This window comes from Poecile atricapillus, chromosome 1 (genome assembly GCF_030490865.1).
Source record: "Poecile atricapillus isolate bPoeAtr1 chromosome 1, bPoeAtr1.hap1, whole genome shotgun sequence".
NCBI lineage: Eukaryota > Metazoa > Chordata > Aves > Passeriformes > Paridae > Poecile > Poecile atricapillus.
Genome location: NC_081249.1, coordinates 85,637,617 through 85,650,085, shown reverse-complemented (window position 1 = coordinate 85,650,085; position 12,469 = coordinate 85,637,617). Strand labels below are relative to the sequence as shown.

The 12,469-nt window shown below is 48.6% G+C and overlaps 1 protein-coding gene across 3 annotated transcripts in view; it reads right to left on the bottom strand.

The window, feature by feature from the left end:
* The window catches only part of GAB2 (GRB2 associated binding protein 2), a 93,968-nt gene that overhangs the window by 38,573 nt on the left and 42,926 nt on the right, over window positions 1-12,469 (bottom strand). For all 3 annotated transcript variants that reach the window (XR_009280657.1, XM_058864086.1, XM_058864089.1), the window contains exon 2: window positions 1,624-1,924. Coding sequence is in view for 2 of the 3 variants with exons in the window: in XM_058864086.1 (XP_058720069.1) it covers window positions 1,624-1,924 (301 nt within the window). In the remaining variant the exon portion in view is untranslated. The remainder of the gene's footprint in view (window positions 1-1,623; window positions 1,925-12,469) is intronic.

Here is a 12,469-nt window from a genome sequence, read left to right as displayed (position 1 = left end):
GCTTAGGCAAGGACCGAAGTGAAGCACTGGCCCTGAATAATTCATGCTCCCTCTCTGCTGCAGCATCTGGACACATCTGCTGCATTTGCCATTGCAGGCTTTTTCTTGGCTTACTCAGAAAATCACACTTTGGCAGCTGGGTACTGTTTCAAGTGGGCACTTTCCCTACAGCGTTAACGAGCTGTGATTCTGTTACAAATAGGGATTTTTGTTCCTCTTTTGCTGATGTCACTTCATGATCCTGCAGGGAATAGTGCTTGGATCTCTGCAGCCTGATGATCCCTGTGTGCCCTTTGGGACAGATGTACTTGCAAGCGGGAGATTGTTTTTCCTTTTGCTGCCCAGATTTATATTTCACTGAAGTCCCGTATCGATCCTCTGCTGCTGGGCTGAAAGCTCATTTTACTAAATGAGAAGAAAAACAGTTCCCCCAGCTGAACGCACGCAAAATGGAAAATCCTGCAATGAAACAGCCCCTAAAAAAGGGGCCTCAACAATTTTGCCGAACCTCGAGGGCTGCACTGCTGACATTGGAACGGTATGTAATTTATTTAGCCTGACCTTTCCCTGAAAGACCTGACTGGCGACATTATCAAGGATCCTCTCTGCCACTTGTGCACCCATTGCCAAGGTGACATCCTGTTTCATGCGTCAGTCGGGGAAGATCGCATCCGCGCTGCTGCGATGCTTTGTTTGCTGTCCTGCATGACAAGCTCTTGGCAGGGTTTCAACTCCTGCGGATGGCAGCTGCTCCACGAGGGACCAAACCAGATTTGAGCTGGATGCTATTATAGCGAGTTTCATGTAGACACAGCACAGGCCTGCAGTCCCTTGGATGAGACTGGACCATGGATGAGGTGAAGCAGAGGTGCTACCAGGCATAATGGGATGGGCAGGGGACTGCAGAGCTGCACCCCAGGCTCACTCCCCCAATCCCATCTCACTCGGGATTTATGTGCGCCCTTGTGAGCTGGGAAAGCAGAGGCAGCTCAGTGGTGCTTATTGCAGAGGCTTGCCCAAGTGCAGCTGAGGAGCACAAGTCAGACAATAGGTCCCTTCACTGCACATAAGCCACTTGGAGTTTTCCTTCCCCCTTCCCAACGCTTTCCCTGAGGGTCCCAGGAAGAGATGGGGATGCAGCTGAAGGGAGGATGTCTGTCCTTCACATGAGAGCCTGCCAGCAGTGAGGACAACTGCAGTGGAGAGGAAAATGGTACCAGTAAAGCTTCTCCCCCTACTCCATCAAGGGATTGAAACCCCTGAGCAAGGGGGATTTTCACTGCTGGTTTCCACCACTCTCAAAGGGGATTTTGATGATGGATAGGGACAAAGGCTGCTACTAAAAAGTCCCCAAACACCATCAACTTCTTGTAAAAGACTGAAGGGTCTATAGTTATGGAGGGTAAAAATGATTGGCTCTCACAGTATCCAAGCTCCTCAGATATCAAAGGCGGGAAGGCTTCATGAAAGTTTCCCACATGTCCATGCATTTCCCACCTAGCCCTCCCAGCCTTGTGGCAGGCTGCACCCCCCTCCTACAGGTCTGATCTGAAATAGCACCTGGGCCCACTGGGAGGACAGGAGAGAAGATGCTCTTAGCCATGGACCTGTCTCTCATGGTACCTGTGTTCTCCTCGGACTGGTTGAAGCCACAGATCTGGCAGATGCTGCGAACCCATTTGTTCATGTCGTCCTCAGTCTCAGCCACCAGGTAGAAGGTCCTGTCACTCGTCTTGATGTCGAAGATGTAGCTGTCTTGCAGCTCCTTCTTGTTGAAGGTGAGGCCTGCGTCCACCTGCTCGCAGAAATTGAGGTTGATGACACGCAAAGGTTTCTTGGAGTGGTCATTTTTGTAGTACTCCAGGACATCGGGGTCACCACTCATTCGACCACTGCGCAGGACGAACCAGCGTTTCTTCCATGCCTGAAACCAAGACAAGAACAAGCATGAACCCCACTGCTCAGTCTGTGAGAGCGAAAAGCCACTGCTAGGCACAGGATGAAACAGGGACACTACACTTCTCCACCATGGGGTTCTCTGGGATGATGCTCAGGCATATCTGCAAGACTCAGTTCCTCAGTTTGATACTAAAATCCAGGAGAATTAAATACTGAAAGAGCATCACAGCATAAGATGACCCCAAAAGGTGCCAGTCTTGAGGCTCAGAGGAACCTTGCTTCCACCCTACAGCCCAGATGTACTTCCAGAACCCAAACGCCCTTCTGTCCGTGCTGTGGGATAATCTGTGCAGTGGCATTACTGAGTGTCACAATGCCAAAATGCCTCCCAGCAGCTCGGGGGAACTGAGGCACTCTGGATGTAGCACCCTGAGTGTCCTAACCTTCAGATAAACCCCTGACAGCATCATAGGATGTGTCTGCAGATACTGACCATGCCAATCTCTGTTTAAATGCCAGGATAGAAAGACTAATAAAACCAAAGGAGAGCTGGTTTGTTTTTTAAATATCAGGAATAATGCCAGGGAGACCCACGGAGATTCCCAGCTTCATTTGTTTTTCAGCATCCTCTGCTCCCTGGCACATGGGTAACTCCTTAGCAAAGGAAAAGGTTATCATTGATTCTTCCAAGCACTGCTGACGGCGGCCCCCAGCCAAACTACCTGCGGAATGGACTCTGGGGGCTGCAGAGTTTGAAGCTAACCAGCAAAACAAATGTCAGCCATTAGCCTGAGAGCTTCAGCCCTGCTTCCCTCCCCACACCAGACACAGCTGGGAGACCACAGGAGGGGGAATAGCCACAAGAATAACATGTTAAAGGCTAAAACTGAGGGAAAATTTTGCAGGTGTAACCTCCCATCCCATGAGGTGAGCAGAGTGTTTCTCTGGGGTGAGTGAGGATCATGGCACCTGTGTGAGGGATGAATGGGGTTGAGGGACCACCCTGAGCTCCTCCCTTTTGCAGAGCTATGCTCCCTTGCAGAGGCCTCAGCTCCCATGGCCTTGGGAAGGCAAGGATTACATCTAAGTGTAGTCCTTAAAACAGCTTTTTCAGGCTGTCTTTGAAGGCATCATACGTTTGAGAGGTGCATGTGGATAAGCATGATGTGAATTATGACCAGTGCTCCTGTATTACCTGACAAAGACCTCAGTTTGTACCAGAGGATGTCAAAGGAGTGGATGTGATCCCTGCCACCCTGCCCTGGCTCTGGACAGTGGTGCTTTTTAAACGAGACTTACCTTATTTATATTTTATATTTTATATCTATTTTATATTTTATATTTTATATATAACCAGAGTTCTAATGATTATAAGAGGTTGGGTTATGAGTAAGCACATGATACTTTTAAGAAGGAAGAACAAACATGTTTAGTAACCCAAGAGAGGCACCAAGGCAAGCAGTGTGCTGGGTCCCTCATGATGGTCCCTGGGTGCTGACCACAAGTTCCACTTACTGGTGATGGACACGTGCTAGATCTCAGCCAGTCAACTGCACCAGAATCCCACAATTTTGGAGAATTTTGTGGCTGAAATAATGGTAAGAAACTCTTGTGGTGTTTTCCCTGAACAGTCTGATTCAGACCCTACTGCTCAAAAGCTTAAAAATAGCTTTTGTTAGTGTCTTTGAGATTTGTAATCAACTTAGTTTTGCACTAATTCTCAAAACAGCTCCTGGTGCCAGGAAAGCAACTTCAGTGCAATCTTCCAAAGGCAGTGAAGCAGCAAATTGCTTAGCAAGAGGACGTGCAAGGCTAGCAGATTTTGGCTTAATCTCACCCACTTCTCATCAAAATGGCTGCTTTTGAGTGACAAAATAGACACAGTGGAGCTGTGTCCATCAGGGAGGGGAAAAACCAATTTCACCAGGCAGCAGTAATAATTTACTCGTCCATCTCCTCAAAATGGATCACCCAAATCATTGGGAAAGAAACCCATGATCATTTTTTTCCTAGTTCTAGGTGGTAAATGTCCCGTTAGCTTCTTCCTGTTCACACTTGAGTAATTTCTTTGTAGCCACCTAAGACATGGGCACACATCAGTGAGAGGACTGCAAGAAGATGGAGTTGTGCAACCACATGGACCAGCACCTGAATGCAGACATCCAGCACAGGTTCTTGCTGCTTAGCTTGTTGCTTTCCAACCATCTACAGCCCAGTCTTGCAGCCTCCCTTCATGGCTCAGACACTGCATAACAAAACCCACAAAGTGCAGAAACTAGACACTGGAATTTAGTGTTTCCATGGAAAAAACAGGAGGAAATGCTGCAACCAAGACAGATGACGCTACCACAACCTCTCTTTTTATCACCAGTGTGAGAACCACAACTCCTCCAATTCTCTTTGGTCTGTCTGGTAGCAATGAAAGGTACCACACAGTCAAGATCTGGCAGAGCAAACAGTGTAACACACACAGTCTGGTTGTTTTGGGTAAGTTTTAACACAGGCAGGTTGTGAAAGAATGGGTCTTGCAGGCATAATAACATTTCTTGGAAAACTTCACGAGGTGGAGTATCATTGGAGGGTGCGACCACTGGACAGGGCAGGAGTCCCACAAGCCTGGGAAGACCACCCTGTCCATCCCTGTGGTGCCCTCCTGATGATAAAGAGTCACTGGTGCTCTTCTAATACAGCTTCTGACCCAGAAAAAGAGCTCATGGCAGCAGTCCAAGGAGTGCCTGTCCTGGACAGGTGGCTGCAGGCAGCACAGCTGGAGGCATCTCCCACCACACTTCCCTGCAGCAGGACCAGCTGTTCCTGCCTCCTAAGATCGGCCTCCAAGCCAAAGGAATGAGCAATGATTGCTAGAAGAGAATGGAAGCAAACAGTAAAGAAATAGATAGGAACCTCCTTATTTTTGTGGACATTTTCTCTGAATTTTTGAGTGCTGGGCTCAGCAAGTATATTTTATTTCTTCCCTGTGGATTTGCTGTGGCTTTATTGGGACCAGGGCTCAGCTTGTGTTTGCCAGGCTGTGGCTGCTCTTGGGGCATCTCTTGTCACTAACACAGCTTGCTTCAACACGTCACTACATGCAGCAAAGGATATGCAGTTTGCAGCATGTGGCTCATCCTCCTGGGACATTTATTTCCCCATTCAAACCTACCAATACCATCCAAATATTCTACATTTAGGCTTCCCTAGGATAACACCTTCCTGCAAAAGAGTGATTTAAGGGTCTACTGAGCAGCAACTATGACAGCAGTAAGATGTACAGGATACATATGTGCATGGCAATCTTATCTGATGCCAAACCTGGGGAAGATGCAACTCCATGTGAGCCTACACACTCTTTCCAAGACCACCTTCTTCCAGCATGAGGCTGTGATGGCCAAGAAGCATCTCATCCTCCACCTGAATTGTCCTTCTTTGCTTATTTCTACCTCTTCATAGGTCTTTTGAAGACCCTGTTGCCATCAGTCTCCTCCTGCCAAAACGCTGTGCCTCCCTGACATGTGTTGTGAGCCAAGGGCTGTGTTTGTTTAACAGCTTTACAATGTTGAGAGGCCAACAGCTTAACAGCCATAAAATGCTGCTTTGCAGCACAAATTTCCAGCTGTGTGGTCCTTCGCCGGCATCAGGTTCTTTCACGGTTAAATTACGGCTGCCAAAGGCCCTTAATATCACTGACAAATATTTTGACACTTGGCAAGTACTTCTTTTAAAGACTTGTTTGTTAAAAAAAGTGCCCATCATGCTCCTGTTGTGATGTGAATTCTCCCTGGGTGCTGAGAATTGTGGCTGCTGCTCAATTTTTTTCCACCTCAATAGTGCCGTGGCAAAGTTAAATTTTATAAAACGTAACTCTTTCCAGCTGGGTGCTACCTGGAGCTGGTTGTTTTATGGAGAGCTGGGTTGGCAGAGGTGAGGCAGTGCTGCTGGGTTCACTGGCTGAGTGTATTTAGCAAGGATGTTCAGGGGTGCTCAGGCAGTGGTTGGGACCCTTCCTGTTCCACCTGCTGGGTGAGGAACCAGAAGAGCCAAACCAAACAGGTGCCTGCTCTTGAGCAACTGAGATACCACCATGGGTGGTGGGAGATACCACCCCAGCACTCCAGGAGTGAGGCCCCTCATGTCCCCCGTGGCTGTCCTGACGGTGCAATGCTATGACAGAGATGGTGGCATCAGGGTTGAGAGCTCAGAGAATCTGGGGCCTCCAAGTGCTTAAAAATCCAAATGCTTTGACTGACAGCCCAGAGAGAGGATTTATTAACTATGGTTATAGTGAGGGACATTTGGACAGCTTCCTCTCTGCTGCCCTGTTCTCTGCAAAGTGAACACAGAGATCCAGCCTATACACTGTTTCAGATAAAAAGAAAAGAGGTGAGGAAAATAATAGTGTCAGTAAAGCCAGGTATCCATTGCTGGGGAACTTGCCAAGTGCCACAATTGTGAGAAGGAATCAAACAGTGACAACATGGAGAGACGGCTCTTGGTGGGGCCTCTAGGAGTGGCCCACCCAGTATTGTCTTAGCTCCAAAGTGAGGAGTTTGAAACAGAGACTGTAAGCTTTGGGTTGAAAGGGATGTTCTTTCAATTAGGATCAACTTCTGAGCCACATCCCTCTAATCTGAAATACTAATATTTTTATCACCACACCCTTATAGCACATATAGGGAGAAAGCAGAGAGGAAACTCTAGGAGAGAGGTTCGGAGAGGAGAGGTTTGGAGAGAAGAGAAGAGAAGAGAAGAGAAGAGAAGAGAAGAGAAGAGAAGAGAAGAGAAGAGAAGAGAAGAGAAGAGAAGAGAAGAGAAGAGAAGAGAAGAGAAGAGAAGAGAAGAGAAGAGAAGAGAAGAGAAGAGAAGAGAAGAGAAGAGAAGAGAAGAGAAGAGAAGAGAAGAGAAGAGAAGAGAAGAGAAGAGAAGAGAAGAGAAGAGAAGAGAAGAGAAGAGGAGAAGAGGAGAGAAGAGAAGAGGAGAGAAGAGGAGAGAAGAGGAGAGAAGAGGAGAGAAGAGAACCTGTATATATCCCAGGAAATCTCTCTGTCCTGTTCCTTCTCCCCCTGACACAACCTCATGCCCACCAGCACTGCACACCAGCAATGTGAAATAAACCTTCCAAAATCTGATCTGACACAAATCACAGGATTTAATCCAAACTGGCAGGCAGGATGTGCGACCTAGCCATGACATCAGGCCAATTTCTCACACCAAGATGAAGCTGAGAAGTGAGTGATTCAAGCAGGAAACCCCACAGCAGGGCAGGCAGGTGCTAGTATCCCAGATTTGCCCAGAACCAGAGAGGCCCTGGGTGCAGGATGGCTCGTGTCTTTGCCCCTGCAGCCACCAGCTGCCAGTGGGGGTGCCACCACATTCACAGAAAGCCATGAGTCTGTCCCAGCCACACAGTTTTCACTCTGCAGTGCAGATTAGTCTTGCACCCCACTGAGCATGTTCTCCCTCTGGCTCCTGGCACATCTGGTGTGGCAGAGAGGAGTTCACACTTCAGGAGCACGTGAGAAAGACCGCATCACCTGGAAAGGTCTCGCTGTTCTTCCCAGTCACCGTGCCACCTTGATATCCCAACCAGTCCACCAGCACTTTAGCCATCCTGGCAAAGGGGGATAGAGATGATGTGGGTATGCTGAGAGCATGTTTCAGGGGGCTTGGGTCCTTCAGTGGTGCTACTGTTTTTGCCATCTGCAACAATTACAGCTGTTGGACTGTGGAACCCAGTGCTGGGGCGGATCCCGTCCTGCCCACCCCTCCTCACAGCCCTGCAGCAGGAACAGGGTCCCTATTGTGGCTGGTGCTACCAGCATCAGCAAGCAAAGCCCCGTACAGGAGGATTCTAGAATAACCTACTGGTGACCTGTATAATAATGTTGTCTTCCTCTGTGTCCCTGGGGGCTTTTTAGCTCGTCTGATGGACAGGAGGATGCTGGTTTTATTATTCATGCAAGAACACCTCTCCCCTCCCTGTGTTAGCATTAACTCAAAGGAAATGTGGCTTGGAAGTAGATTTGTAAGCAGCAAGAAAGCCCTCTCTGTCTGTGCAGGTAATGTTTGTGCTGTCTGATTGCCCTCACACAGCCCCAGTGTCCCCAATTCCCAGAACAAACAGGAGCTCCCTGAGCTCCACTCCTGCCCTTCCAAATCCCCCTGTGGCTCTTCTTGGCCACTGCCTGCTCACAGCACCTTTCCACATGATGCTGGGAACAGACAGGTCCGCTCCTGGCACCCTTGGAAGGGATGGAGACTGTTCCCTGCTAATCACGCTCCAGCCGTGGCCGAGTTCACGGTGGGTTCATTATCAGCAGCGCTTTGGGGGAGCCGTGATTGGCAGCGCTAATAACACCACGCTGCAGCTGCAAGAGCCTGCGGGGCATGGGAACCTTGCTGGGGTACAAAGAGGCTCTTCCTTGCTGAGGAACAGAGGAAAGGTGATGCAGAAACCACCACCACCCCCCCCCACCCCCCCCCCCCCAACCCAGTGTACATCTCAGGCTGTCAAACTGACCTTCCCTCCCGGGATTTTTTTTTTGTCCACTCCTGGAGGTGTAATTAGGCTTCAGAGCACACACAGAATCGCTACATGTGACATCCACGCAAGGGCAGCAGAGCCAGCAGGAGAGGTCCTGCACCGAGCATCACTCACAGCTGGGTGAGAGGGGGTTTCAAGAAGGTGAGGCACAAACACAAGCTAAAGCCTACTTATTTTTAAGATAATTTAAAAAAAACCATAAGCTTCATAAACAGATGAAGATGTTTGCTACCAGGGAAGGAAGGGTGTGGGATGGCTCGGAGCTACAGGTACACTGGTGTGAGCTGGAGGACCCGCTCCCCACCTCGGCTCTCTGTGAATGGGATGAGCAACACAGCAGTGACACAATGTGGAAAGCACTTCCCTTCCTATTTATTTTACCTGAGTTCTCCGGTTGGAAAGATTTCAGTAGCTTTATGCTGCATGGTAAATCTTAGGAAAATAAAGATTTCTCTCAGGGATGTGAGGGCACTGACAGCATTTCTGAAGTGATGCTGGACCACCTGATTAAGGATGGGATAGAAAAACAAAATACCAAATAGTGAGGCTGTACTTAAATCATCAGACAAGCTGTGACTGTCTGAGAACAAAGGACATGGGAACCTCTGGGAGATCCAGGAGTGTTCCTGTCTGGAGGGTGTAGAAAGGACGGACCCAAATCTACTGGGAGAAGCATGGGGATAGTATGAGATGCAATGGAAAAGTCTCATTACATGTAAGGAAAAGGCTTCAAAATGAGGGGAAGAAAAACAAAAAACCCAGACGGGGTGATATCTGTTTTTGGAGATATTCAGAACCTGCCTGGACAAGACCAGGAGTAGCATGATTTACCTCCAGACTTGGCCATAACTTCAAGCTAGACCTGCCTTGAGTAAGAGTTGGTTCAGAGACTTCCAAAGGTCTCATCCGACCTCAGTTATCTCCCAATCTAAATTACTCTTCCATAATCAGGTCCACTCCTGGTGAAGAGTGTTGAACTTGTCAGATGGAAACCTGATGAGACCACTCAGACTCTGAGAACTGATGTGGGACCAGTGCAGACACCCATTGCACATCCACCTACAGCATTTAGCATGGGAATGGACAGCACTGGCATTTTTCAGCTCTCATTGACTGAAGCAACCTTTTCTGTGAAATTCCTTCTGCTGAAAGTTGGACGGCACCTTTGCAAGTGGGAAGGTGCTAGGAAAGCAAGGGGTACACAGGAAGAACCTGGAGCCCGGCTCTTGCCTCAGGCTGGCTGTGAATGGTGCATGTGCAGAGCCTCCAGTGCATTCCTGCCGCTGTGCATGGATTTTGTTATCTGGAATTATTTCCTGCTATTCAGCCCTGTTCTGTATTCCACTCTGTTATTCCTAGCTGAAATCTCTCCCACTACCCTGCCAGGGTACATCCTTTGTGGGGTACTGGAGCAGCACCCAGAGGAGGTGCAGGCAGGTGGGTGGGTGTGGGATAGACAGAGCCAGTGGCTCCCTGGAGATTCACAGGATACCCAGGCTTGTACTTTGTGGCCTCTTGGAAGGACACGAGCTGCAACAACCAAACAGGATGTCCCGGCCGCCTATGAGGTGATATTTCACTTATCACATATGTTATGATACTACAGACATAGATACTTGATGTGTTGCACATCAGGGCTGCTGCTCTCCAAATCTGTTTGTAAAACCCAGCTGCCACTGCTGGCTACACTCAACCCCACGATCAAGAGCCAACCAACCCAGCAGAGCAAGTCAGCCTGGGCCGTGTGAGCACACCTAGAGCAAGAGCAGAGTTTAGTTTGCTTTTTCAACTTTGGGTTTCTGGAAGCAAAAGCAAACTGTTCAGAGATTTTTTTTCCCTCCTGAGACTCTGGTATCAGTCTCTGATAAGAGCTTTCCCGGCTGTTACACAAGCAGGGCTGGACATGGGAACGCAGCATGAATAAATGACTTGGAGCAAAGCATTTTGATAACTGAGTTTTTCTAGCTTTCTGGCCCCTGCAAGATCAAAATAAATTCCACAGCACTGTCAGCAATTTCCCTTCCCTCAGTCCTAGCTCTGGGCTACCTTGAATTCCTACCCTCATTGCCCAGAGAAGCTGTGCATGTCCCATCCCTAGAACTGTTCCAGGTCAGGCTGGATGGGGCTCAGAAGTCCAGTGAAGGTGTCCCTGCCTGTGGCAGAGAGGTTGGAACTGGATGATCTTCAAGGTACCTTCCAACCCAAACCATTCTGTGATTCTGTGAACAGGGATCTGCTGCTTCCAGAAGCACCCATTCTGTGCTGGCAGGAGCCAGTTTCTGCCCCAGGCTGGCAAATGTACACCAGCCTCTGCTCACAAAAAGCTCCTTGCACAGATGCCTCATTCCATGAGTGCCCAGTTAGGGGCATCATGAGATAAAACAGCACTGCACATGTCCCCTCTGCCTTCTCCTGGAGATTGTGGCTGCTCTCCCACCCTGTCACCTCTTGCCAGCCCTCTGTGACACCCAGGAAGATGCTCCAGAGAGGATGAGGTTTACTTTCACCAGGCTTGGGCTTGGCTGAGAGAAAATTTCCAGGCAAGGCATCGAATTTTGGGGTTTCTTTTGTCCCACATCCATGAGCATCCATGAGACCCAGAGAGAGACAGGGAAGGGATATCTATGCTATCTATTCCCTTTCAGCAAACCCTTTTCAAGCTCTAAACACTGCTTGTGTTTCAAAGCAAGGCTGAATTAAAGCAGCGCTTCAGAACAAATAAAAGAATCTGAAAAAGCCAATTTGAGATTTTGTTTTAATCAGTTGGAGATATACATCCATGTCAGCTCTAGCAGTGAATCTCATAATTAAACTACTGCCCTCAATCTCTCTGGTGAAGGCGGATGGAAATACAGATGGACTTAGAATTGGATATCAGGAATGAGAAGTGTGTCAGGATGCTTTCTCCTTCCCTTGGCATGCTACTTCCTCTGCTTAAAGGCTGCAGAAAAAGCGCCTTACAAGGTGATACTGAGACTCTTCTGAGCTTAACAGGCTCTATGCACAGCAAAAAGCACCACCCAATTTGGTTTGGTAGGATGAGCTAGAGATATCATGGGGGTGAAGATGATAGTAAAGTGTGAAGATGTTTTTCCTGTCATCTAAAGGAGTCTGGCTTGTCGCACAATATTAGGGATAGGCTTGCCTTTCCAGAGATGATTTCTAATTTTAGAAAAGATCTGAGGCTTGTTAATTTTCAGCCACTTTAATGAGCTGTCTCATCGTCTGTAGCCACTTCCAGCTCAACTGTAACAACTCTGCAACAGGAGAAATTAGCCTGATTTGGCTCATGTTGAACTCATAGTCTGCTAGACAACCCTTTGCACCTCCTCATGGTAGCTGTCTGGGTGGCAGAGCCAACACCACAGCTGCTGGCACAAAGGGGGCAACAAGGACAATCAAAGGGCTGCAATTCCTTCCTTCTCTGTAAGGAACTAGTGAGACAGGTCTGGAAAAGGGTCAGCATAGGAGAGATGCTGAGGAAACCAGCAGTGGCAGGGAGAAGGTGATGGAGATGACCTGCTCACTCTTGCCTAAGACAAGAATGACAGGATATCACAGGAATGTAACAGGAGCCAGGCTTGGGGCACACAAAACGTGACTTCCCTTTGGGGAACACAGTAACAAGCCTGCTGAAGGATGCTCAGGAGGATTCAAGTTTAGCTGGCCCCAGCTGGAGACTGAACAAGGTCACAGAAACAAAATCCCCCCAAAGGCTGCTGAGTACCACTTGTGTGATGTCTGCAATGGAAACTGTTAACAACAGAGAAAATACTGTGATGAGGAGGAGGAGGGAGTCTTGACAGCCTAGATGCTGGCTCACTGACCACCGTGAACACTCCACACTAAAAGGACTTGGGAGTGACCCTCTAGAGACGTTCAAATATGCCAGGATTGGAAGGGGCAAGGGAGGCAGCTCTGTTCACACCAACCCTCATGGTAGGGCTCAACCTTCAGGGTTTCACATGGGTGCCCATGCTTCACTCTGGGAAACATGGGTGTTTCCCTTTTGGCAAGACAGAGAGGCAG